This window comes from Neolamprologus multifasciatus, chromosome 3 (assembly GCF_963576455.1).
Source record: "Neolamprologus multifasciatus chromosome 3, fNeoMul1.2, whole genome shotgun sequence".
NCBI classification, from domain to species: Eukaryota; Metazoa; Chordata; class Actinopteri; order Cichliformes; family Cichlidae; genus Neolamprologus; species Neolamprologus multifasciatus.
In genome coordinates this window covers 719,058-743,727 of record NC_140441.1, presented here as the reverse complement: position 1 = coordinate 743,727, position 24,670 = coordinate 719,058, and the positions used below count along the sequence as shown (strand labels likewise).

Genomic DNA, 24,670 nt, shown 5'->3' with positions numbered 1-24,670 from the left:
CGTATAGAAAACTATTCCACGCGTATATAAAACAGGTCCGCGACTCCGAACCGTAGTAAAGGGACCTCTGGCTGATACGTCGGGTTCGTGTCGGGCTCGTAGCTGAAAACTAGCTTTACTTTGTTGTCTGGGTCAACCTTGCTAGCGAGAGACAGAGAGAGGCGTTGAAAGGCTGCTCCAACAGAACTTATTGTTTCGGAGGAAAACACGAACACAGTGTACAGTCGAGTCTCAATACAGTGGCTTTCAAAAGTATTCGCCCCCCTTGAACTTTTCCACATTTTGTCACATTACAGCCACAAACATGAAACAATTTTATTGGAATTCCACGTGAAAGACCAACACAAAGTGGTGGACACGTGGAACGAAAATCATACATGATCCCAAACATTTGTTACAAATAAATAACTGAAAAGTGGGGGAAATAGCTACAGTGGTTTACTGAAACATGCGAACACAAATGGAAATGCAACCTGAACTCTCTCAGGCAAGCTTTCAAGAGTTCAAGCCCCGCTGTTGTTGGCGTTTGTTTTAGATTCAAAGAAGGAAATGGGATAAAAGTTGTCTGTTATGTGTAGAAACAATAATCCCTTGAGGCAGGTGTCCTTGTTGTGCTTGGATGGTTCATAGGTCAACATAAAGTGCCTGATCGAAATAAAGGAATGAAATGGGGACTGAACTGGAAATGAATGTAAAAGCTGCCAAAGTCTCAACACAAACTGGTCAAGCCCATTTTAAAATGGGAAATCGTGGCTCAAGAGTTGGGAGTTTGCCTTGTAATGGGAAGGTTGCCGGTTCGAGCCCCGGCTTGGTCAGTCTCGGTCGTTGTGTCCTTGGGCAAGACACTTCACCCGTTGCCTACTGGTGGTGGTCGACAGGATGTTGTGGAGGATACGGCGTCTGTGTTTTCCAAAAAGAATTTCAGATTTTGAATCATCTGAGCACAGAGCAGTTTTTGTCGTTTTAAATGAGCTTTTGCCCAGAAAAGAATGCAGCGTTTCCAGTTTGCATTCACATTTGACTTCTTTGCGCAATGGAGCTTTAACCTGCGTTTGTGGGTGGCACGGTGAACTTTGTGCGCAGATATTGATTTGTGGAAGTGTTCCTGAGGGCATGCAGTGATCTGACTGGCAGAATAACAACAGTTTTTCATGCATTGCTGCCCGAGGACCTGGAGACTGCATCTGATAGTGGATGTCAGCCTCATCCTTTGCACGTTTTGATGACATTATGCGCTGCAGATGATGAGATATTTCCCGTCTTGATAATTTTACATTAATGAAAGTATTCTGTCATTGTTCTACAATTTGTAGACACAGTCTTTTGCAGATTTGTAAACCTCTGCCCATGTGTTTTTGTGAGAAACTCTGTCTCTCTATGATGATCTTTTTATACACATTTATCTGAATGATCTGTTGCCAGGTAACATAATCAGTTGCAAAATGTTCCTTCAGCTGTTTATGTTTAGTACAACTGACCCCTCCAGACTTTTGTCCCCCCACCCTACATTTTTAAACCATATTGCTTGCATCAAATTCTAAATGAGCTCAAGTCTTTTATGACTCATCATAGTTTGAACATTTAATATATTTTATAGATTCGATTGTGAATGAGATCTGATTATAATTTTGGTTTATTCTAGTAAGATTGTATCGCACACAGCAGTGATTTTCTTTCTTTCTTGTTCTTTCCAGGCAGACAAGACTGGCTGTGCAACTTTTTCCTTCAACATGTCAATTTTTACTAAAATTGACCAAAAGGTGCTTCAAGATGTTCTGGATATCAAGGCCAAAGTGGAAGAAGAGGGAACAGGCAAGGTTTTTTATTTCTTTATAATGACACATCGATGTGTATTTAACCAAAAAGGCATTCACAGTATTATAAGATGAACGTTTTTACATTCAGGTATTTCACACCCTCAAGAGAAGAGAGTCACGATTTCTTACGTCCTTGGAAAAGTGTCTTTCATAAATATGCCTAAGGTTTGGGAACGGGGATCTAATGTGGAAGGAAAAGTAAGCCTAAAATGTTGTTTTCAGCTCAGTTTGTCGTACAAAGCACATTTAAATTGTTTGTATTTTCCATTGATAGAGCATTGTGTTCTTCAACAGGTCAGAGCAGTGTACCACAACAATACACCCATTTGTGACGCACCGGTCTACCTGTTCACGGGACAAATGTGGCAACCACGCTCACTACAAAATCTGACAACTGACAGCAACGGTGTGGCCTCATTTTCTTTCAGCACTGATAACTTTGACCAGGATATCCAACTCCATGTGAGCTGACACACTGAAACAATGTGTAATTTAATGCAGCCATCACAGCAGCATGAAGCCACAATTGGTTTCTGATAGGCTGCAAATGTCCAAATACCTCCCACAGTAATAAGCTGCAATCCTGAAACAGTTTATGACTCATCTTACTCCACGTTTGCCTTGCTTATAAAGCCTCATTGACCAATGTTATTTTTAGATCAGTTTTTTAAATTTTTGTTTCCTATCCCCAACTAGGCAAGCCTGACACCAACAGTGGGCTACCCAGGATATAGAATTGCATACTATGACAGGGGGTTTCACACATTATCCATGTTCCAGCCGTCTTCTCCTGATATTAAAACAATCAGCTCTCTAGAGGTACAGAAGAAGGATAAACCAGTGTCCTGTGATGCAGAAGAAGACATATCAGTCAACTACACTATAGTGGGAGAGTCTCCGGGGTCTGTGGATGTCATTTATCTGGTGAGTTATCGCTCAGCTTGTCACTTTATGGCATAACTACAAAGTTCACCATGGCCAGACCTTTAGTATGTTTGCTAAAAAAGTACTGTTGTAATGCCCATCAGGACTGAAGAAGAAACTTTCAGTCCATCATGAGAATCCAGCAGCTTCGATCTATTTCAGCCTAAATACCTGATCCAGCCCAAACTATATGCTTTAGCAAAAAGGAAAAAGCCTAAACGTAAAACTAGGGAGGGCGTCTGTCTCCTGAATCCAAAGTGGAAGCTGGTTCCACAGACTTCAGGTCTGGTCCCTGTGCTTTGTCCCTTATCATTTTCTGTCAACTTAGTAATTAGCCTCAGTGTTTAGTCCTTTGTTCATGATATCCTTAGTTTTCTCTCTCTGGTAAGTATTTAAATTCTTAGGCCTTCTTAGTTTCAGTCATCTGGGTTCTGCTCTCAGTTAAAGTTGTTTGTATTCTAGCCCTCATTATAGTTATTGTGCTTTTCCTGTGTCCCCCTGCACTTTTGACTGATTGATTGATGAACTTTATTGATCCAGAAGGAAATTGGGTTAAAGGCTGCCAGAACTCCAGCGCCATCTTACCCTTCCAGCCATACATACATTGCACAAACATCACATGGGGATGACAAGTCAGAAGAGGTAGAACAGTGGAAATACACAATACACGAGGAAAGACCAGGAGAAAAAAGACCCGCCCAGGACACTACTAATCCATCCCACAAAAGGCTTGCTAGCCAATCAGTGATGCATAGATTGAAGTTCTCTTAAGTAACATAAAGCCATTAATATAACATGAAAAAATAACCATATTTACATTATCTTGTCCTTATATCAAATGATATAAATTAGTATTAACTGAACAGTTTTATATGCAGTAGTCCGTCAACAGTATTCAAGAGTGGCCGATGGCACAACATAGCAGCCTCGCTTCTGTCAGTGCGCCCCAGGGCAGCTTTGGCTACAACTGTAGTTTGCCTCCACTATTGTGTGAATGAGCGGATAACTGAATGTGAAAAGCACTTTGGGGTCCTTAGTGGACTAGTAAAAGCGCTATACAAATACAGGCCATTTACCATTTTACACGAGGAAAGACGAGGAGAAAAAAGACCCACCCAGACTGAGCCCTTAAAGGGAGATTGGTTTGAGAACAGAAAAAACACCTCAGCACACGAATCTTCAAATCTCACAACATAAAAGACATCAGAGGCATTATTAACCCTTTAAAGCTGGTCGGAGCGTAACTATTTTTTATTTATTTATTTATTTTTGCCTGTCCCATTTGGTTCTTTAGCCGTCAGAATTGTTGTCTGAAGACCAACAAGGATACCGAATGGATTTATTTTGCCAAATGGATTATCATGGCATTGCCGTATTGGTCCATTTGATCAACCTTTGTTTTTATTATTTATTTTATTTTATTTTCAGTTGTTACAGACGGGACAGACATGAGTGAGGGATAGGAAAGGGAGAAAGAAAGAGGAAGGAAAAGAAAAACAGAAGGGGAGAGGGACAGTGAGAAAGGGGGAAAAAAAATATCTCCGGGATCACCTGTTGAGAGAAAAAGAATAGAAAACAAGCAAAAAAAAAACAAAGCAACATACTAAACACAACACCATCGCATTAATCTAGTTAACTGTAAACAGCAGTAAATACTAAATATTGAATGTTGTTGTGCAGCACGCAGGACAGACATCGCACAATGTGCTTTGAAGTAGCAGCCAAGAAAGGTGTGATTTAAGTCTACGAACAGTGAACACCCATGTTCACACCTGTGTGGTTCAGCGCGCTTGTATTCAAATGGTTTCCCCATGTAATGGTCTGCAAGAGGATGTAGAGAGCCATAGCCCTGTCCCCCAGGGCATGAAGCAGGCATGGAGGAGATCCAGGCCCCAGACATCCAGAGGCCCCAGAGTGCAAGAGCCCAAGGAGGACCACCGGAGGGGCATCCGTGCCACCTTCATGGGAAGGGCTGAGGATCCCCAGACGAGGGGTCACCCAGTAGCCACCGGGCAGAAGCTAGAGGGGGCTGCACCGGCGTGCCCGCCGGCTCTGCCGGCAGCCAGCTGTGCCAGAGTGAACCGAGCCGCAGGAACAGAGGCCGGAGGCCCGAGGGCCCTCCGCGCCCCGAAAGAGGCCTGACCGAGCAACAGGTGCCAGGCCCCGCCAAGTAGCCACCGGGAGTGAGCTGGTACATACCTGAGCGCCCAGCCCCCAACACCAAGAACCAACAATGCACCGACCCCTGAGGGCATCAGTCACCGGCAGGGAGTGTGGTGAGGGGAGATAGGCCTCCACACTTTGGAGTTTGCAAGTGTTTTGGAGTTTGCAAGTGTTTTGGATTTTGCAAGTGTTTTGGAGTTTGCAAGTGTTTTGGAGTTTGCAAGTGTTTTGGAGTTTGCATGTGTTTTGGATTTTGCAAGTGTTTTGGAGTTTGCAAGTGTTTTGGAGTTTGCAAGTGTTTTGGAGTTTGCATGTGTTTTGGAGTTTGCAAGTGTTTTGGAGTTTGCATGTGTTTTGGAGTTTGCAAGTGTTTTGGAGTTTGCATGTGTTTTGGAGTTTGCAAGTGTTTTGGAGTTTGCATGTGTTTTGGAGTTTGTACGTGCTTTGTCTCTAGGGGCCACCGTACTAAGCATCCCAGAAATGACACAGAAAGTCATGAAGTCAAACATAACTTTTAAAAACACCAGTATAGGCTCATAAGGCCCTGATGGTAAAAAGCTACATTTCCGCAAAATGACATCACTTCCGGTTTTCATAAGTTTTTTCATAATATTTATTTTCGTTTTTCCTGCAGTATATGAAAATTGGTGTATTTCAAAAATAAAACTCTGAAGACACTCATAGTCACACTCACAAAATAAATTTCCTGTGGTGGGAAACTATTTTGGGCAACTTTTTTGTATTTACAGTTCTGAAGGATAAACCTCTTAAATTTCTCTAACCAGAAATATATGTTAAAAAAACATTTTCTTTGTAGTTAATTGCACTTTTTTGCAATTTATGTAATTACTATGCACTTAATGCAGACATATTATTAAAATTTGGACTATGATGGTTGTATTGATGTATATCAACTTGGAATGCTCCCAAAAATGGCACTACAACATGTAAAAATATAATATAAGCTCTGGCGGACTTGGTTCTATGGTAGGTCTTAAACAGTTAAGAAGAAAAATCTTGATCCTAATGTTCTTTCTAACTTCAGGCCAATTTCTAAACTCTCTTTTATGTCCAAAATTTTGGCAAAAGTTGTTTTCAAGCAACGTCCGACCTTTTTAGATGTTTGTGGCATTTGTGAAGCATTCCAGTCTGGTTTTAAATCTCGTCCTGAGACTGCACTTTTACGAGTTTTTAATGATCTTCTTATAACTGTAGACTCAGGTTGTTGTGTTGTTTTAGTCCTTCTAGATCTGACTGCTGCCTTTGACACAGTTGATCACAACATTCTCGTATGGAGACTCAAACACGTTGTTGGTCTTAAAGGCTCAGTTTTATCATGGTTTCTATCAGAGAGCTCATGTTCTGTTGCTGTTGGGCAATGCCCCTCTTCCTCTGCCCCTGTGTGTTGTGGTGTGCCACAGGGCTCTGTTTGGGGTCCAGCTCTGTTCTCCTTATTCACGCTGCCTTTTTTATTTTTATTCCTATATTTAGGAAATACAACATTCCCTTTCATTGTTATGCTGATGACATCCAAATTTGCTTCCCTTTGAATCTGGATGTCTGTTAACCTTTTAATTCAAACACATTGAATTAAAAGGTGTCAAAACCTTTCACTGGTAGTGATGTCCACAGATATCAGTGCTAGTTCATTCTTGTTTTTAAATGATTTCTGTCTTCCAGGTGTTGTCCAGAGGAGCTGTCACCATGCAAGGACAAGAACAGGTTCAAATGCAAGATAGATCAGGTAAAATTTCCATATTTCCACATATGCCACAGCCAAGCATTGACGTTGGTCTGTTTTGTTGATCTGTGGATGTATGTTTGGTGTTTCAGTGAATGAGGGCCAGGTGTCCTTTAAAGTCAGAGTGTCTCCTGAGATGGCTCCAGAGTTCCAGGTTGTGGCTTATGCCGTCCTGCCAAGTGAGGATGTAATTGCCCACAGTGCTGACTTCTCTACTGACAAATGCTTCAGCAACAAGGTGAGTGTAATTCTAGAGGTGTGCTGTGTGTTTGGTGTCTGCAGTCATGCCATGTCGTTCAACTCAAAGTCAAATTCAGTTGGCTAAATCACCTGAGGATTTCTAGCATACACTGGTTGTTGTGGACTGGTTGTTCCACAGCTGTTTCTACTCTACCTGAGGACTCACTCCCATTTATACAAGCACCTTTTTCAATGATGATGCAAGTCCTACCTATCTAACACTGACACAGTGTTCATACAGTGTCCAGTGTAGTGTGCAGCCATCTCATGGGACTCATGATTTGTCACTCACCACAGTGAAGCAGCTCATTTAGCCAGCAGTGAGTGGGGAGTTATCACAGTCACTAAACTTCTACGGGTGTTTTGTGTGTGTCAGGTGTCCGTGGAGTTTTCACCGTCTTCAGCCGTCCCAGGTGAAGAGACCAACATGCAGGTGACGGCCCTGCCACGTTCTCTGTGTGGTGTGAGCGCCATCGACAAGAGCGTTCTCATCAAGGAGCCTGGGAAGACTCTGGATGCAGATAAGGTAACTGCTGATATTAACACCAGTGAGGTGGACACATCCCTTATTTCCAGAGCCCGTAGTGTCGTGACTTACCAAAAGCTCAGGCCTTCGCTCTGGTACTTGTGTCCTGATAAGTATTCTTTGAGCAGTCATACATTCAACGGTTTTAAACAGTCAAATGCTGAGTTTGTCTTAAAGCAAATTAGTATAGAAATAATACAAATGCATGTGTCTGTGATGACAGCCAGGTAAATGTATCACCTGCCAGTCAGTGTCTACTTTATTGAGAAGACTTCAACTTTACATCAAAACTGCTCAAATACACGAGTGTTTGTTGATGTTAAACATACAGCAAAACCTGGAAAAAGTGAGACCTGGTGAGGTAAAGGAGCTACAGAGACAGTTTCAAATGGAGAACACTTACCATATAAGTCACTAAGAATGAACAGTTTATAGAGAAATTGTACAACTTCTGTAAGATCCCTCAACTACAACACCTCAACTACAACACCTCATATCTGTGGAGGCTTACTGCTGACTTCATCATTTTTATTTATTTATTTTTTAAGAACCGTTCTTAGATAATCTAGCAGTTCATTTGAACCTAATCTGTTCTAGTATTTACACCAGTACTTCATTTAAGAGTTTACAATTATGTGGACCAAATGTGACCATGATTATGATAGATCAGTCAAAACTTCATAGGACTAAAAAGGTTTGGAGGTTTTGCTGAACTGTACTTTTCTTTTCAGATATTTGACTTGCTCCCACTCAAGAAATACTCAGGTATCCCGTATGAGGTTGATGATGCTACAGAATGCCTTAATGTGAGACCAAAAAGATATGTTTCGCCGTACCGCAGACAAGAGCAAAATGACGCCTATGCAGTTTTCCAGGTAAAATACATGTATACCTGTGAGTCCGTCAAACATAATGTAAATGCAATAGTTTTTGTTGTTGCACCAGTTTTTGCTGATCTTTGTGTGCTGCTGAATTATCTAGAAAGTCGGACTGAAGATGGCGACAAACTTGCTTTTTCGATTGCCTTCATGCGTCAAGTTCAAAGGAAAAGTCTACCATGAACACTCTCATCGTGTCTACTATGGTGAATCATTGGCTTGTTTGTGTTGTGTCTGGCTATACATTTTGCTTGTATTTACCAAAAAGAAAACAGGAAATTAATTTTTCTTTTTTTATTTAGCTATGGCTCCCCGGTTAGTTGATAGTTCTATTCAGCGAGGTATGCCTGGTGTGGGATCTGCTGGGCAGCTTCCTCCACTAATAGAGACAGTTCGCTCTTTCTTCCCTGAGACTTGGATCTGGGATCTGGTGGAAGTTGGGTAAGTATCTATTGTGAAGAGATCTGGTGGATTATACATTTTTAAAAAAGTTTAAAAAGGTTATACGATCAGATTTAGAAACCCATGTGAACTTTCTGCTGTGTCTTTGCACACATGAAAAACATGAAAATAGAATAATTGTGAGTTTTTTCTTAAGCATGTTTTGATGCTTCAGGCCGATGTTTTGTCATATTTAAAGTTTTGTGGGATATATTTGTTAAGAGATGTATTCTAAAACACTTCTTCAGCAGAGAACCAGAGAAGAGAAACACACAAGTTTTCTTGCTAGCAAGGGCAGTCATCACAGCGCTCGCACGAGAGAGCGAGGGCTCAGAGACTCGCAGCTCTGAGACTGCCCTGGTCTTTATTTATACATCAGTGGGTGTTTGTTCCTTACATTGGAATGTAGAGGTGTATATGTATGTGTGTGTGTCAGAGTGTGACCCCATAAACTTAAACGAAAATCCAACAGTTCATCTACATGTAAAAAAGGGCACTTAGACTAAAACTGACATAGCTACGTTTATCCTACCGTAAAACAATAAGAGCAGGTACGACCTCTCCCATGCTCCTAGGATGTGGGGGTGAATGCCAGAGCACTCTGGAATGCACGCAAAGCTTTTGCAGACTATTAAGGATCGCACATCCTATCACTACCATATGTAAACTTATATTATTAAAAGATTATACTGACTAATAAGTACAATTGTCTATTGACAATATTATTTCACTGTCATCAGCAGCGTGGAGCTCTTTTACTTTGTCAATGCAACATAAACAAGTAATTCACACTGCAGGATGTAACTACACTGTTATACAAGTAATTTACAGACATAAAAACATGTTTGATTATGTTACAGAATGTGTTTGTGTGTATCTGCTGCTTCAGAGACGATGGGAAAAGGGGCGTGTCCCTGACTGTCCCAGACACCATCACCACCTGGGAGACGGAGGCTTTCTGTTTGTCCTCTCAGGGTTTTGGTTTGGCTCCTCGTAAAGAAATGAAAGTCTTCCAACCTTTCTTCCTTGAACTCACCATGCCCTACTCCATCATCCGGGGGGAGCACTTTGAACTGAGGGCGACTGTCTTTAACTACCTGACCAGCTGCATCATGGTAATGAATGATTAAAGTGTTGAGATGCATTTCTGTTCATAGCCAAGGAAAACCACACTTAAAACATGACTTTCTAAGCAACTTTTATATCATAGTTATTAAAATACAATAGAAAATATTTTTTCTTTGGCAATATAACCATGCAGGATGCAGGCCGTTCTTGAAAGGCCCCTGCTCACCAACAACTACAAGCTCACCTGCAAGCACAGACACCAGATTGCCCAATCACATGTCTTTACACTACCAACCCTCGTCTAGCTTTCTTTGTGCGCTCATGCACCTTGTAGAACAGAGTTTAGTGTGGAGGCTGTAAGAAAACAGATGGAGGGAAACGATTAGGAAGGGCCTGATTAAAGTATCCAAGTAAAATGAAGGTCTACTTTGATCATGAGTTCATAACATCAAACTTGTGCATTTGTTTAGATGCTTAAAAAATGTGTTCACATTTGAACTCAGGTTTAAATGTAGCCATGTCTGTGTTCCTCGTACAGGTTACTGTCACTCCTGGGCCGTCCTCAGATTACACCCTCACGCCTCTCTCTGGTGATCTGTACACTTCCTGTTTGTGTGCCAACGAGCGCAAGACCCTCAGGTGGACCATGATCCCAACAGCCTTAGGTGAGGATCAGGCTTTGGTCCTCCACACTGCCAGGAAACCGCTGTGTGGCAGGCTGAGTACGACCCAAGTGCAGGACCAAGAAGCAGGAAGTGAACTCTCAGGAAGTGACTTAAAAAGAATCCACATAAGATGGCTAAATAGAATAAATGGAGATTAACACATTAAAGAGCAATTATAAAAACACTCTGTGAGAAATACTGCTGAAATATAAGTTATCATAATGAAATGAGAGAATCTGAGACCCAATAAGCTATATTCATGGAATTTAGAAAGCTGTGTGTGCATTAGACCACAGTGAGTGTGCAGTGTAGAGCTAGGACATGTAGACAGTCAAATCCAGCTGCAAATCGAGGTAAAGCAAGAATATAACCCCTGTGTTTGGAAGGCTAAACGTGGGGGTTGTAGGGAGTGGGGCAGAACGTCTATACCTCCAGTCTGAGGGTAGCAGCTGCCTCCATCCTCATGCTTTACTTAATGCAGCTGTCTTAGCCAACGATAAGTCATTTTGAAACCTTCCTTTCAATTCATTATGCATGCTTCCCTTGGACATATCATTAGAATTCAATTCAATTCAATTCAATTTTATTTATATAGCGCCAAATCACAACAAATGTCGCCTCAAGGCGCTTCATAGATACTGAGAAAAGCCCAACAATCATATGACCCCCTATGAGCAGCACTTTGGCGACAGTGGGAAGGAAAAACTCCCTTTTAACAGGAAGAAACCTCCGGCAGAACCAGGCTCAGGGAGGGGCGGCCATCTGCTGCGACCGGTTGGGGTGAGAGAAGGAAGGTATCTGTAACCGGAAGGTCGCCGATACGATCCCCGGGCTCTCTGTCCTGGTCGTTGTGTCCTTGGGCAAGACACTTTACCCTACCGCCTACTGGTGTTGGCCAGAGGGGCCGATGGCGCAATATGGCAGCCTCGCTTCTGTCAGTCTGCCCCAGGGCAGCTGTGGCTACAACCATAGCTTGCTTCCACCAGTGTGTGAATGCGAGAGTGAATGAATAGTGGCATTGTAAAGCGCTTTGAGTGCCTTGAAAAGCGCTATATAAATCCAATCCATTATTATGCAAATGATTTCTTCTTAATCTTAATTAGACCTTATGACTTGCAGTACTTTGGCCTCCAGCAGGACTCAGCAGCAACCCTGACATCATTTTGGACTGTTTTTTTCAGCTCCTGTTTTTCATGCCTGATGCAGTAAAATTTCAATTATAATTGATCTTACCTTCGATTTAGAACCAACATTACATCTAGAGATCTAGATTTAGATCTAGTGTGATCACAGTTAACTGCCTCCTTTTGTCCCAACACATTTCCTTCTAGTTTCTACAAAATCTGTAAAATAACCTCAGGAACCTTTATTTTAATGGAGAGATAAAGAAGGTGACCTGTGCTGCTGCTTTTAGGGGCTGTGAATGTGACTGTGTCTGCTGAGGCCGTAGCGTCCCATGTGTCATGCGATAATGAGGTTGTGAGCGTACCAGACAGAGGTCGCATTGACGTGGTCACCAAATCTCTCATAGTGAAGGTCAGTGTCATAAATACAAGATGAGAAAAACATTTTTACTCATAAAATTTAAATTGTTACTCATTTTAAAGATACTTTTCCTCAGGCTGAGGGAACTGAGATGACAAAGACGTACAACTGGCTTCTTTGTCCAAAAGGTCAGTATGATTTCCATCAGTCACAAAGTTTAAATAAAGAAATGACCTAAATGCTCAAAGTTAGCAGTGGAGTGCACTGTGTACATAAAATGTGCCAAATATTCATCTTTTACTTTCACAGAATGTAACCATATGTGCTGAAGATCAGGCCACCTGGTGACTTTGAACAGTAACTCTGTTGTAGTCGTGACTTCCTGATTGGACGTTTGTTGTGTCTGTACACAGGAAGCCCGCTGACGGAGGAAGCAGAGATACATCTGCCTGAGAATATGATTGAAGGATCTGCCCGCACTTCTGTATCAGTCCTGGGTAAACCTCATGATTTCATCTCAATTTTGGTTCAGCCAAATAAAAATATGGCAGGTTAAAGCTTTGTTAAAAAGGCAAATTACTAAAGCAACAGAAAATAAGAGACATCACGTTCAAGTAAAAGTAAAAACCGTATTCAGCTTTTAAAAGATGATTTCATTTATAAATAGACCCACATCTTCCTGGCCTTGTGTGAAAAATAAATGGACCCCAAAAAGGCTGTTTGTGCCTTTCTTTGCAGGAAGAACTGCAGTCTAGCTTTTGTCATAAGTGTTTTCTGAAACGCTGTAGAGGAGCTTTGGCCCAGTCACACCAGAGGGTTTTCCAGCGCAATCGTTCTGGTCACGCAGAATCATGTCAGTAGGATTTAAGTCCAGATTTTGACTCAGCCACTTTCTCGCATTCTGGATCATTTTCCATCTTAACCCTCTGGGGTCGACGGATGCACCGACACGTCAAAATCACATGACCAATTTAAGATGACACCGCTACAATATAGTGATGGGATTTCTGCCTCTTTTTGGAGAACCGGCTCTTTCGGCTCCCAACCGGCTCTTCAGGTTGTTTTGTTGGTCGAAAGTAACGGACTTCAAACTATATACCAGTTTTTGAATTGTGTCGATGGACCACGTAAAACCAGAGTTATGATAAAAAATACACATAATGTTTTCTTCTTTACAAAACAGTGGTGTTTACAGCAGGAAGGACGGTAAAAACGGCGTTTTCTACAGACAGCGCTAGCAAACACTCGCTGCTTGTGCGTTAAAAAATAAAATAAAAAACACCCCTTCCCTGTTGGTGTTAGAGTTTACCATGTCAGCCCATCAAAAAAATGATATGGCAACATGTGACACTTGGTTATTTAGGGAGAACGGCATTTTTAGTAGTGGCGGAAAGCGGGCGAGCGAAAGAAAGAGACAGAGCGAGTTTTCATGCCTTAACCAGACTCCTCCGTCGCTAACCACCTGAACCCAATGCCCCACCCCTCCCTTGCAGCTGAGCCGCAGACAGCCCCAGAGCATCACACTGCTACCACCATGTTGGTATGATGTTCTTTCTATGAAATGATGCGTCACTTTTAAGCCAAATGCAACAAAACTCAAAACTTTTTCTCTTCAGTCCATATAATATTCTCCCAAATATCTTGTGGAGCATGGAGATGTTTTTTGGACAAATGTGAGATAAGCTTTTGTGTTCTTTTTGGTCAGCAGTGGTTTTGTCCATGAATGCTGTTTTTGCCCCGTCTCCTTTGTATTGTTGAATCGTAAACTCTGACCTTTGCAGAGGAAGGCAAGGCCTTCAGTTCTGGGTGTTGTTGGGATTCATTTGACTTTTTCGGTGAGTCGTCGATGTGCGATGGGGTAATTTCAGCCACATCTTTTCTAGTTTTCTCAGTTTGTGGATAATGGGTTCCAACATGGTGCACTGGCGCTCCAAAGCTGTAGAAATTGTTTTTTAACCCTGTCCAAACTGATAGATCTCAAGACTTCTCGCCTATTTTTGAATTTCTTTTGGTCATGGCAATGACGTGTTTCTTTTTGACGTCTTTTAGCCTTCTTCCCTTTGTCAAACAGATTGTACTTGAGTGATTTCTTGATCCAGCAGGTCTGGCCTTAATCAGGTCTGGGTCCTGTTGGTGAAATGAAACTCAGTCTTCCCAGAAATATTTGGTTAATCACAGTCAATCTACGATTTTCAGTTTGGATGTTTTTTCACTCAGCAAATGAAATCATCATTTAAAATTGCATATTGAAGTATTCAGGTTATCTCTGCCCAATAATACAAAGTTGTTTTAGGCTAGTTCTGTTAGTTTTAGTGAATCAGTGTTTTTGATCAGGTGACATCCTCGGCCGGGCTCTGAAGAACCTGGATGGATTGCTGCAGATGCCGTATGGATGTGGGGAGCAGAACATGGCTCTCCTGGCCCCCAACATCTACATCCTCCACTACCTGAAAGGCACACAGCAGCTCACCGCAGCCATCATGGAAAAAGCTACTAACTTCCTCACCAGTGGCAAGTTTTTATTGTTTCCTCTAAGAAGGAAATCATTGTAATCACTTCAACACACACGGTTCAAGAAACAAGCCGACAGGAGGCAGAACATTAGCCACAGCTTTTGGTCAAATGTGTCATTTTCCTCATCTGTCAGCAAGAGTCATTGAATTTCCCAAATCTCGATGTACACATGCAGATCCATAAACAAATGGAGTCCAATCATCACCATAGCAACAATGTCTCGATCAATGTCTCTGTTGTTACAGGATACCAAAGACAGCTCAACTACAAAAGTGCTGACGGTGCTTACACCACATTTGGAACAGGACCAGGAAACACTTGGTGAGAACATCACTGATCAAACATGTCATAAACCAGAGAGGTTACACTGGTTTTTAAATATCCCACCAAACAGAAGACGTTTCTTGAAGTTTGACTACCCATTAATAACATAAACATGTCTACCTCTAATACTTAAAATAATTCTCCATTTAATCCTTTGACTAAGCTAACATTAACAATACCTTTTGGTTAACAGTGTGTAATTTAGTAGGTAGGAAGGAGTATTAGAGCCGCATAAAAAATGTTATTGATCATTATTAGAATAAAGTCGAATTTTAAAGATTAAAGTTGTAATTCTACTTTAAAAAAAGTGTAAATAGTATTTCAATAATAAAGTCTTAATACTGTTTTGTAAAAAAAAGTCAAATTCAAATCTAAGAAAACAGTTGAAATGATTACAGTTGTTGTTTCAAACGACTGCTATACCCTGTATAAAAGGCCTTGTGTAGATGTAGTGAAATAAATCAGTCGTCTTGTGATACAGCATAGATCCTCTTTATTCCACGAGCGTGGAACCATCGGTATCCTTGCATCTGTACATTAGCAGCCATTTCCTTTTATACAAATCTAACCACATGCAGCTTTCTGCACCACTTTCTGCTTTTCAGTGTACTTATACTTACTGCCACGCTGTGTTTATAAGTGACATCAGTTCCTTCCTTGTTACTAAAACTGAGTCTGAAGTACGATTTCACTAATTCAGAGGGTAAAGCAACTGTGGCAGTTTGTCCTGAAATAACTGTGATATCCACATTTCTGCTTTTGTCTCAAAATACATTTTCAAATTTAATCTTGAAATTTCAACTTTATTTTCAAAATGATCAGTATTTCTTTCTCCTAATGTGACCTCACAGCCAAACATTTCCATCATTGTAAGACGTGTAAGTGTTGTTTTCTTTCTGTCAGGCTGACTGCGTTTGTGGTAAGAAGTTTTGCCAAAGCTCAGTCTTTCGTCTTTATTGATCCCAGAAAGATCGAAGAGTCTAAGACCTGGCTGCAACATAAACAACAAGAAAATGGCTGTTTTGAAAAGTCTGGGAAACTCTTCAACAACAGAATGAAGGTAACCTGCAGTTCTTCGCTGTTAGACTGTGGAAACAGCCTCCAGTCTGGATTTAACAAATTTTATTAATAATGTCATGCATACATGGAAAACACTGTACTAAATACTGTAACAGCTCACACCAGTATATTCTATTATTTTATTTAAGAACTAATTTCCCTTCATCTTGTTCCATTCACACCAGCACTGCCTTCTATCTAGCATTCACACATATTTATACAAAATACAAAGTATGCACTAGAGACCAACTTGGGATTAGTATCTTGCCCACAAATATTTGGCATGCAGGCTGGAGCAGCTGGGAATCAAACCAAAACAAACTGTTTATAAGGTTGGGGAAACCCGAGGTGAAGAAACATCCATCTCACTGGAAATACAATGTCCAGATGAACAAAACTTCCTGTTCATCTCTTTAGCTGGATGTTTGAACATGCATCAAGACATTCATGATACTAAAACCACATGCAGCTAAAAATCATTTTCATGACTTCATATCCCTGAATGTTGGTGCATCGATGATAAAGTGTCTATGATGTCTTCTGTTGACAGGGTGGTGTATCTGATGAAGTGACTCTCAGTGCGTACGTTACTGCTGCCTTCTTGGAAATGAATACATCCCAACATGTGAGTAGACTCAAAGAATATCAAGGTATTCAACAAAAAAAGGAGTAGAGTTTGTGCTGCTGAGCCATGGAGTTAGGTTTAACAAGCAGTCTAGCACCCTGCTGTTATGTGCTGGATTGTCTCAGGGGCATCTTTACACAGCCTGCACCTGGGGTCTGGCCTGCTGTGATAGACCCCAGCCTCTATGGATCTTGTACTCAGAGCTTATTCTTGTGCTGCCATGATTAGTGCCTCTGTGCTGTCTTTCAGTCCAGCTTTGTCCAGCCACTGGTAGGATTTTTCGGTATCATCTACTTCCTCTATCTGCCGGTGGTACATACCGTGCAGGGGCCTGTCCTTCCATGATGGTTCCTCGCCTTCCTCCTCTTTCTTGGGTTTCTGCTGCCTGAGGTATTCACTGAGCACGCTGTCAGTTGGGACCATCTTCCTCGTACTCGTGGATAATCGTTGTTTCATCTTGGAATTTGGTGCTGACACTCACCAGACCCTGGCCTCCTTCCTTCCATTTAGCATGCTGGACTTGGGGTGAAACCCTCCATGCATGGTCAGGAACTTTCTTGTCTTGATGTCAGTGGCTTCTATCTCCTCCTTTTGCCAGCTTATTATCCCAGCAGGGTACCTGATGATGGGCAGGGCGTAAGTTTCTATAGGCCGGATCCTGTCCTAACATTCAGCTGACTCCTCAGGATTTGCCTGACCCTCTGCAGGTACTTGGTGGTAGCAGCTTTCCCAGCAGCCTCTTTGGGGTTCCTATTTGCCTCTTGGATCCCCAGGTACTTGTAACTGTCCTCTATGTCTGCCATGTTGCCTTCTAGTAGTTCAATCCCCTCAGTTCTGACTACCTTCCCTCTCTTTATTGTCATCCGGCTACATTTCTCCAGTCCGAACGATATTCCAATGTTGTTGCTGTATATCCTGGTGGTGTGGATCAGTGAATCGATGTCTCGTTCACTCTTGGCATACATCTCCTGCACTTAGTCATCCATGTACAGGAGATGGCTGACAACTGCTTCATTCTGTAGTTAGTATCCGTAGGGACAGAGCATCTCCTTGGTAAATGGTGATTGTGCTATGGGCTTGAAGTTGGCCTCTAGTGTTGTATGCCACATCCCCATTGAGTTCTTGATGAAGGCTCTTAGAGTCATGTTGAGGTTGTACAGGTCTAGGCATTCCAGGATCCAGCTGTGGGGCATTAAGTCATAGACCCTCTTGTAATCAATCCAGGCAGTCTCGGCTGATTGTTACCAGTAGCTGGTGTTTTGCACCTCTGGTATTCTTGCCAATGAGTGGGGCACAGGAACATGTGTCTGTTCATCTTAGCTGCTATGATGCCTGACAGGAGCTTCCATGTGTTATTGAGGCAGGTTATTGGTCAGTAGTTGGATGGGACCAATGGGACCGATTCCTTCAGGACTGTCTGGCCTACGGTTAGCCATTCTGGGTGTCTCTCGTCACCTAACAGCTGGTTCATTTGTGCTGCCAGTCAGCTTCTTCCACCAGTAGACGTGAGCCATACTAGTGTATGGCAAGGTGCAGGCCAAGGCTGTTAGTCGTTGCTTGGCAGTTTCCATGGACAGCTTGCTATACTTCTTCTTGGGCACCGTCTTTGTCAAACCTTTCTGCAGCTCCGATAGTTGGCTAACCTCCCTCCTTGATCTTAGCCTCTAGTCTCCTTCTTGTGGCTGTTCAACCTGTAGCCAAGCATCTCTCTGATCACTACTGCTGTACTGTAGATCAGCTTGTTAGTCTCGATAATCGTGGCTGTAGGTATCGCATTTACATCATCTAGCAGATCTTCACATCTTGGTAACCAGCTACGGGAGATCCAGGTTTCAAGTGTTGCCATGATCCTATCTTTCAGGTCAGTTCCTCTCGCACTATAGCACTTGGGGCTTGGTACAAATCTCGGGTGGAGGTGATGACATCTCTCCCCTGACCTGTCGTCCGTAGCATTTGTGTTGCACCTCGTCAATCTTTAGCTGTGAGAGCAATACCCTTCTTTCGAATGTTGGAACACTGAGCTATTAGTTGTTTCGCCGTCAATGTGGATGTTGGGTATCGAAGATTCCATAGGTCCCTCATCCTCTTCATGTAACCCCTTCCGCCAGGGTTACTTGCATAGTAGCATTCCAACAACGCCCTATTTTCATCTCTTGCCCACCAATGCCTTCTTGTTCCAGTAGTTGATCCGGGCGACGTCCGAGCTGGTATGCATATATACATACATACACAAAAGTGTATAAACCAACAATATAATATACAATCTAATATATATATTACATATACCCCAAAAAGTTGATTCTGTTCATCTGGACGTTTTCAGTGGGAGAAACGTTTCGTCACTCATCCAAGTGACGTCTTCAGTCTCAGCTGACTGCAGGTTTCAATCTTATAAACAGTACATTTGCATAATGACTGAAACCAGCTCACTGAAGGAACAATGGGCTGGGAGGTCAGTTCCTTAATCGTAATTATGCAAATTCTCATGACCATTGATCAACAACCACCGACCAAAACCCACTGATCAAAGACCACTGATCAATGACCATGAGTACCATTCACAGAGAGTTGGGGAATGGCTGCAATCACAGCATGTAAGATGGTGACAGATGTACCCTTAGGCCCCCTCCTTGATTCAGAGATGGTCTTTCCCTTTTCACGTAAATGGCCTCCTTGACTCCGCCCTCAAACCAGCATTCCTCCCTGTCCAGGATGTTACATCCTCATCATTGAAAGAGTGTCCACTGGCCTGTAGGTGTGAATAGACTGCAGAGTCCTGGCCTGACGAGGTGGCTCTTCTGTGTTGTGCCGTCCTCTTAGCCAGAGGTTGTTCGATTTCCCCGATGTATAAATCCTGACAATCCTCCTGCACTTAACAGTGTACACTATGTTACTCTGTTTGTGTCGGGGTGGACCAATTTTTGGCGCAGCGTGTTTTGGGGTTTAAAAGCCACAGAGACACAGTGTTTAGAAAAAAATGTGCCTCAGCTGTTCTGATACTTCTGACACGTACAGGATCACTACAGGTTTTCACTTAGGCAGCAGTTGTCCTCTCCTGGATCGGCTGGAGCTTAGGTTTACGGTACACGCCAGCTTTTAAATGTCCCCCATTACTGATGGAAATCTCACAGTCTAAGAAGGCTAACCTGACACTTTTCATATCCTCCCTGGTGAATTTGATGTGTCGGTCTACCAAGTTAATGTGATCCGTGAATTGTGGAACGTCCTGAGATTTGATTTTCACCCAGGTGTCATCCACATACCTGAACTCTCACCAGCAAGGACTTGTATCACCACCCAACCTGTACAGTGTTTTTTCAATATGTTCTTTATATTGTAAATACTACTAGAAGATTGCTCCACTCTTTGCTTGATCTGTACTTTCCTCTAATTGCTGTGTTTTCTGTTATCACGCTGATGTTTTGAGTGACTGAATCAGGAACTCTGCCTCCTATTCTTCTCACACTGGGTTTAATGAAAGAAGATTTCTGTTTGTCCATTAAAGTTCTTTGTTGTGATGGTTTAAAGGATCCTGTGATGAACAAGAGCCTGGCTTGTCTCAAGGAGTCTCTCAGTGACCTGAGCAACACCTACACTACAGCTCTGCTGGCCTATGTGTTCACTCTGGCAGGAGACGTGGAGACCCGAGCTCACCTTCTGCAGCACTTAGACACAGTTGCAGTGAGGGAAGGTGAGTCATCCTTTAGCAGGACATCATTCAGGCTTTATTAGCATCACTGTGACTGTTATTGTGTTTGTAGGAGGTTTCCTCTACTGGTCTCAGACAGCAGCAGAAACATCAGCCTCCCTGTCAGTGGAGATCAGTTCTTATGTGCTGTTGGCCAAACTCAGCGCCTCCCCGACTGCTGAGGATCTGGGATATGCCTCTGGTATTATCAGGTGGCTGACTGGGCAGCAGAACTATTACGGAGGCTTCTCCTCCACTCAGGTACGACACCACCCGAACAGCATGAAGCTCATCTTTGAGTTAGTATACAGTCTTAGACAAAATCAGGGACAGAAGAAATAATACTGAAGCTTTCAGTTTTCTATCAGATATGTAAAACAGATTTGTTTTAGCCAGGCAAGTTTTTATTCTTTAGTTAGAATATGACATTTAAGTTTTGTCTAAAAATTCATTGTTTTTACAGAATAGCAATGTTACCTCAGACACCAACTACACGTAACAGCCTGTAAATAACAGATCACCTGCGAGTTTATACCTGTAATTTCTATACTTTGATAATTCTCAGTTAAAGATATTTTAACCTGTTTATTTAACCAGGAAGTGAACTTTGGAAAACTTGAGATTAAGGATCTCTTTTGTGAGAGGGTCTCAAAGGCAGTTTTAACTTAATGTCTATTCCACTTAAGCCCATGAAATATGGAGACATATGCTGTGTGTGTTAACCACAATGAATCCATCCTGTAGGACACGGTGGTGGCTCTTCAGGCTCTGGCTCTCTACTCCGCTCTGGCGTTCAGTCCTGAAGGTTGGAGCACAGTGACAGTTCAGGCTCCCAGCAGTCAGCTGACGTTTGATGTAAATCAGAGCAACAAACTGCTCTACCAGGAGGAGGCGCTGCAGGACGTGTCAGGAAAATACAGCCTGGAGGTGAAGGGCACTGCATGTGCTTCAGTGCAGGTCAGTGACAGCATCATGTGACCAGCTCCTGGTTGATGTCAGAGAAAGGGTTTCTTCTTTTTCTTTTTACTTATACAACTTTAGAGAGCATTAGCATTTTCACATGTAATGAAGCTCATCTTGCACATGTATTTTCATACACAATAAAGTGTATGAAAGTCATCTGCGCTTATGCGCCGAGTGGCAGTTCGGAGTACCCAGCCTTCTTAGAGTCCCTGGGGGGGGGGGGGGGGGGGGGTGCTGGAAGGTGCTCCACCTGGAGACTCTGTTGTCCTGCTGGGAGACTTCAATGCTCACGCGGGTAACGACAGCGAGACCTGGAGGGGCGTGATTGGGAGGAATGGCCTCCCTGATCTGAACCCGAGCGGTGCTTTGTTATTGGACTTCTGTGCAAATCACAGTTTGGCCATAACGAACACCTTGTTCGAACATAAGAGTGTCCATAAGTGCACGTGGCACCAGGACGCTCTAGGCCGTAGGTCGATGATCGATTTTGTAATCGTATCACCAGACCTGCGACCATATGTTCTGGACACTCGGGTAAAGAGAGGGGCTGAGCTGTCAACTGATCACCACCTGGTGGTGAGTTGGATCAGGTGGCGGGCGAGGACACTGGACAGACCTGGTGCACCTAAACGCGTAGTGAGGGTGTGCTGGGAACGACTAGCAGAGGCCCCAGTCCGCGAGATCTTCAACGCACATCTCCGGCAGAGCTTCAACAGCATTCAGAGGGAGGCGGGGGACATTGAGTCCGAATGGACCATGTTCAGCGTCTCCATTGCCGAAACTGCTGCATTGAGCTGTGGCCGCAAGGTGGTTGGTGCCTGCCATGGTGGTAATCCCCGAACCAAATGGTGGACACCAGAGGTGAAGGGAGCCACCAGGCTGAAGAAGGAGTCCTATCGGGCTTGGTTAGCCTGCGGAACTCCGGAGGCAGCCGACAGGCACCGACAGGCCAAGCGGAATGCGGCTCGGGCAGTGGCTGAAGCAAAAACTCGGGTGTGGGAGGAGTTCGGAGAGGCCATGGAAAAAGACTTTCGGACTGCCTCGAAGAGATTCTGGCAAACCATCAGGCGTCTCAGGAGGGGAAAGCGGTGCTCTACCTGCACTGTGTATAGTGCTGGCGGAGCGCTGCTGACGTCGACTGAGAAAATTGTCAGGCGGTGGAAGGAATACTTCGAGGGCCTCCTTAATCCCACTGACGCGTCTTCCGAGGAGGAAGCAGAGTCTGGGGATGAGGGGAATGACCCGCCAATTTCCGGGGGCGAGGTCACTGAGGCAGTTAAACAACTCCTTGGTGGCACAGCCCCTGGTGTTGATGAGGTCAGCCCCGAGTTCCTGAAGGCTCTGGACGTTGTAGGGCTGTCCTGGTTGACACGCCTCTGCAATGTTGCGTGGAGATCAGGGGCAGTACCCGTGGATTGGCAGACCGCAGAACACTGGACCAGCTCTTCATCCTCTCGAGGATACTTGAGGGTGCATGGGAGTTTGCCCAACCAGTCTACATGTGTTTTGTGGACTTGGAGAAGGCATTCGACCGTGTCCCTCGGGGTGTCCTGTGGGAGGTGTTGCAGGAGGATGGGGTGTCTGGCCCATTGCTACGGGCCATTCGATCACTATACAACCGTTGCAAGAGCTTGGTTCGCATTGCCGGCAATAAGTCGGACTCGTTCCCGGTGGGTGATGGGCTCCGCCAGGGCTGCCCTTTGTCACTGGTTCTATTCATAATTTTTATGGACAGGATTTCTAGGCACAGCCAAGTGGCGGAGGGCTATCACTTTGGTGGCCTCAGAATCTCATCTCTGATTTTTGCGGATGATGTGGTTCTGTTGGCTTCATCGGGTGAGGGCCTCCAGCTCGCACTGGAGCGGTTCGCAGCCGAGTGTGAAGCAGCGGGAATGAGGATCAGCACCTCCAAATCTGAGGCCATGGTTCTCAGCCGGAAAAGGGTGGAGTGCCCACTCCGGGTCGGGGATGAGTTCCTGCCCCAAGTGGAGGAGTTCAAGTATCTCGGGGTCTTGTTCACGAGTGATGGGAGAAGGGAGCCGGAGATCGACAGACGGATTGGGGCGGCAGCTGCAGTAATGCAGACGCTGCACCGGTCCATCGTGGTGAAGAGGGAGCTGAGTGTAAAAGCGAAGCTCTCAATTTACCGGTCGATCTACGTCCCTACCCTCACCTATGGCCACGAGCTGTGGGTAGTGACCGAAAGAACGAGATCGCGGATACAAGCAGCGGAAATGAGCTTCCTCTGAAGGGTGGCTGGCCTCTCCCTTAGAGATAGGGTGAGAAGTTCGGCCATCCGGGAGGGGCTCAGAGTAGAGCCGCTGCTGCTCCACATCGAAAGGAGCCAGCTGAGGTGGTTTGGGCATCTGACAAGGATGCCTCCTGGGCACCTCCTGGGTGAGGTGTTCCAGGCATGTCCCACCGGGAGGAGGCCCCGGGGCAGACCCAGGACACGCTGGAGAGATTATATCTCTCGGCTGGCCTGGGAACGTCTTGGTGTTCCCCCGGATAAGCTGGAGGAGGTGGCTGGGGAGAGGGAGGTCTGGGCCTCTTTGCTTAGGCTGCTGCCCCCACGACCCGGCCTCGGATAAAGCGGATGAAGATGGATGGATGGATGGATGGATAAAGACATTAGACCTGGCAGTAATAACTGTAAAGAGGACAATGCTATTTTAAACTAAATTAATATCTGAATCAGGGAAACTATTTATCCCAGAGGGAAACTGAGTTGTCATTGCAGCAAATATACAACAAACATCAAGCACTCGTATAAAAAGAGTGTAGATATAACAGAGATACTGATATTAAGATGAATATAGACATATAGGTATGACTATAAAAGGATGTGTGCTAATATGTGTCATGGTGTAGAAGAGTGACAGCAGGGTGCATTGAGGTGTGATTAGTTCTGTTCCACACGTGACCCGAGTGTGTTTCCCAGATTTCTGCCACCTACAACATCCCAACACCTGCTGATGTCACCACTCTCAGTGTGAACGCCCAACTAGAGGTCAACACCACAAGTGAATCTGCTCGACCCAAATTCACTGTGCAAATACAATCACTGTAAGTATGTGACAGAGGAGTGCTCTTTACCAGTGTGGAGGAACTGCTGGTAGATGAAACTGTGCACACAGGTCAGTATAATCACACTGTTCAAACACAGGTACAGTGGAAAGGAGAAAACTACAAACATGGTGATCCTGGACATCAAAATGCTCTCTGGATTTTCCCCAGACCCCGAGTCTTTGAAGAGTGTGAGTAATTAGACAGATCCTACCAACACGTGCATCTCATGTGATAATTGTGATGATAATAATAAAATGATGTCGTCTCCTCACAGCTCAAACGTGGCCTCCTGGTGAGTCGTGTTGAGCAAAAGGAGGATCATGTTCTGGTGTACTTAGAGGAGGTAAGTGAAAGTCGCCGTGGGGACAGCAGATGATGATCTTTGGTACAAACTGTGTCTGCGATTGTTTCTGTCTCGTCCAGTTATCAAAGGACACACCCATCAACCACAGCTTAGAGATCATCCAGGAGCTCCCAGTG

At 43.9% G+C, this 24,670-nt stretch overlaps 1 protein-coding gene across 1 annotated transcript in view; it reads left to right on the top strand.

The window, feature by feature from the left end:
• Window positions 1-24,670, top strand: part of LOC146520935 (alpha-2-macroglobulin-like) — a 34,325-nt gene that overhangs the window by 9,247 nt on the left and 408 nt on the right. Inside the window, exons 9-34 of the mRNA XM_085154230.1 lie at window positions 1,695-1,812; window positions 1,906-2,015; window positions 2,112-2,279; window positions 2,514-2,741; window positions 6,585-6,648; window positions 6,738-6,883; window positions 7,262-7,411; window positions 8,143-8,286; window positions 8,393-8,495; window positions 8,592-8,730; window positions 9,620-9,845; window positions 10,337-10,463; window positions 11,878-11,999; window positions 12,085-12,136; window positions 12,362-12,445; window positions 14,283-14,459; window positions 14,708-14,783; window positions 15,690-15,846; window positions 16,396-16,470; window positions 19,999-20,161; window positions 20,232-20,419; window positions 20,903-21,115; window positions 24,063-24,187; window positions 24,288-24,378; window positions 24,465-24,533; window positions 24,614-24,670. The exon at window positions 24,614-24,670 is cut by the window's right edge and continues 49 nt beyond it. Of these exons, the coding sequence (XP_085010356.1) occupies window positions 1,695-1,812; window positions 1,906-2,015; window positions 2,112-2,279; window positions 2,514-2,741; window positions 6,585-6,648; window positions 6,738-6,883; window positions 7,262-7,411; window positions 8,143-8,286; window positions 8,393-8,495; window positions 8,592-8,730; window positions 9,620-9,845; window positions 10,337-10,463; window positions 11,878-11,999; window positions 12,085-12,136; window positions 12,362-12,445; window positions 14,283-14,459; window positions 14,708-14,783; window positions 15,690-15,846; window positions 16,396-16,470; window positions 19,999-20,161; window positions 20,232-20,419; window positions 20,903-21,115; window positions 24,063-24,187; window positions 24,288-24,378; window positions 24,465-24,533; window positions 24,614-24,670 (3,372 nt within the window). The remainder of the gene's footprint in view (window positions 1-1,694; window positions 1,813-1,905; window positions 2,016-2,111; window positions 2,280-2,513; window positions 2,742-6,584; window positions 6,649-6,737; window positions 6,884-7,261; window positions 7,412-8,142; window positions 8,287-8,392; window positions 8,496-8,591; window positions 8,731-9,619; window positions 9,846-10,336; window positions 10,464-11,877; window positions 12,000-12,084; window positions 12,137-12,361; window positions 12,446-14,282; window positions 14,460-14,707; window positions 14,784-15,689; window positions 15,847-16,395; window positions 16,471-19,998; window positions 20,162-20,231; window positions 20,420-20,902; window positions 21,116-24,062; window positions 24,188-24,287; window positions 24,379-24,464; window positions 24,534-24,613) is intronic.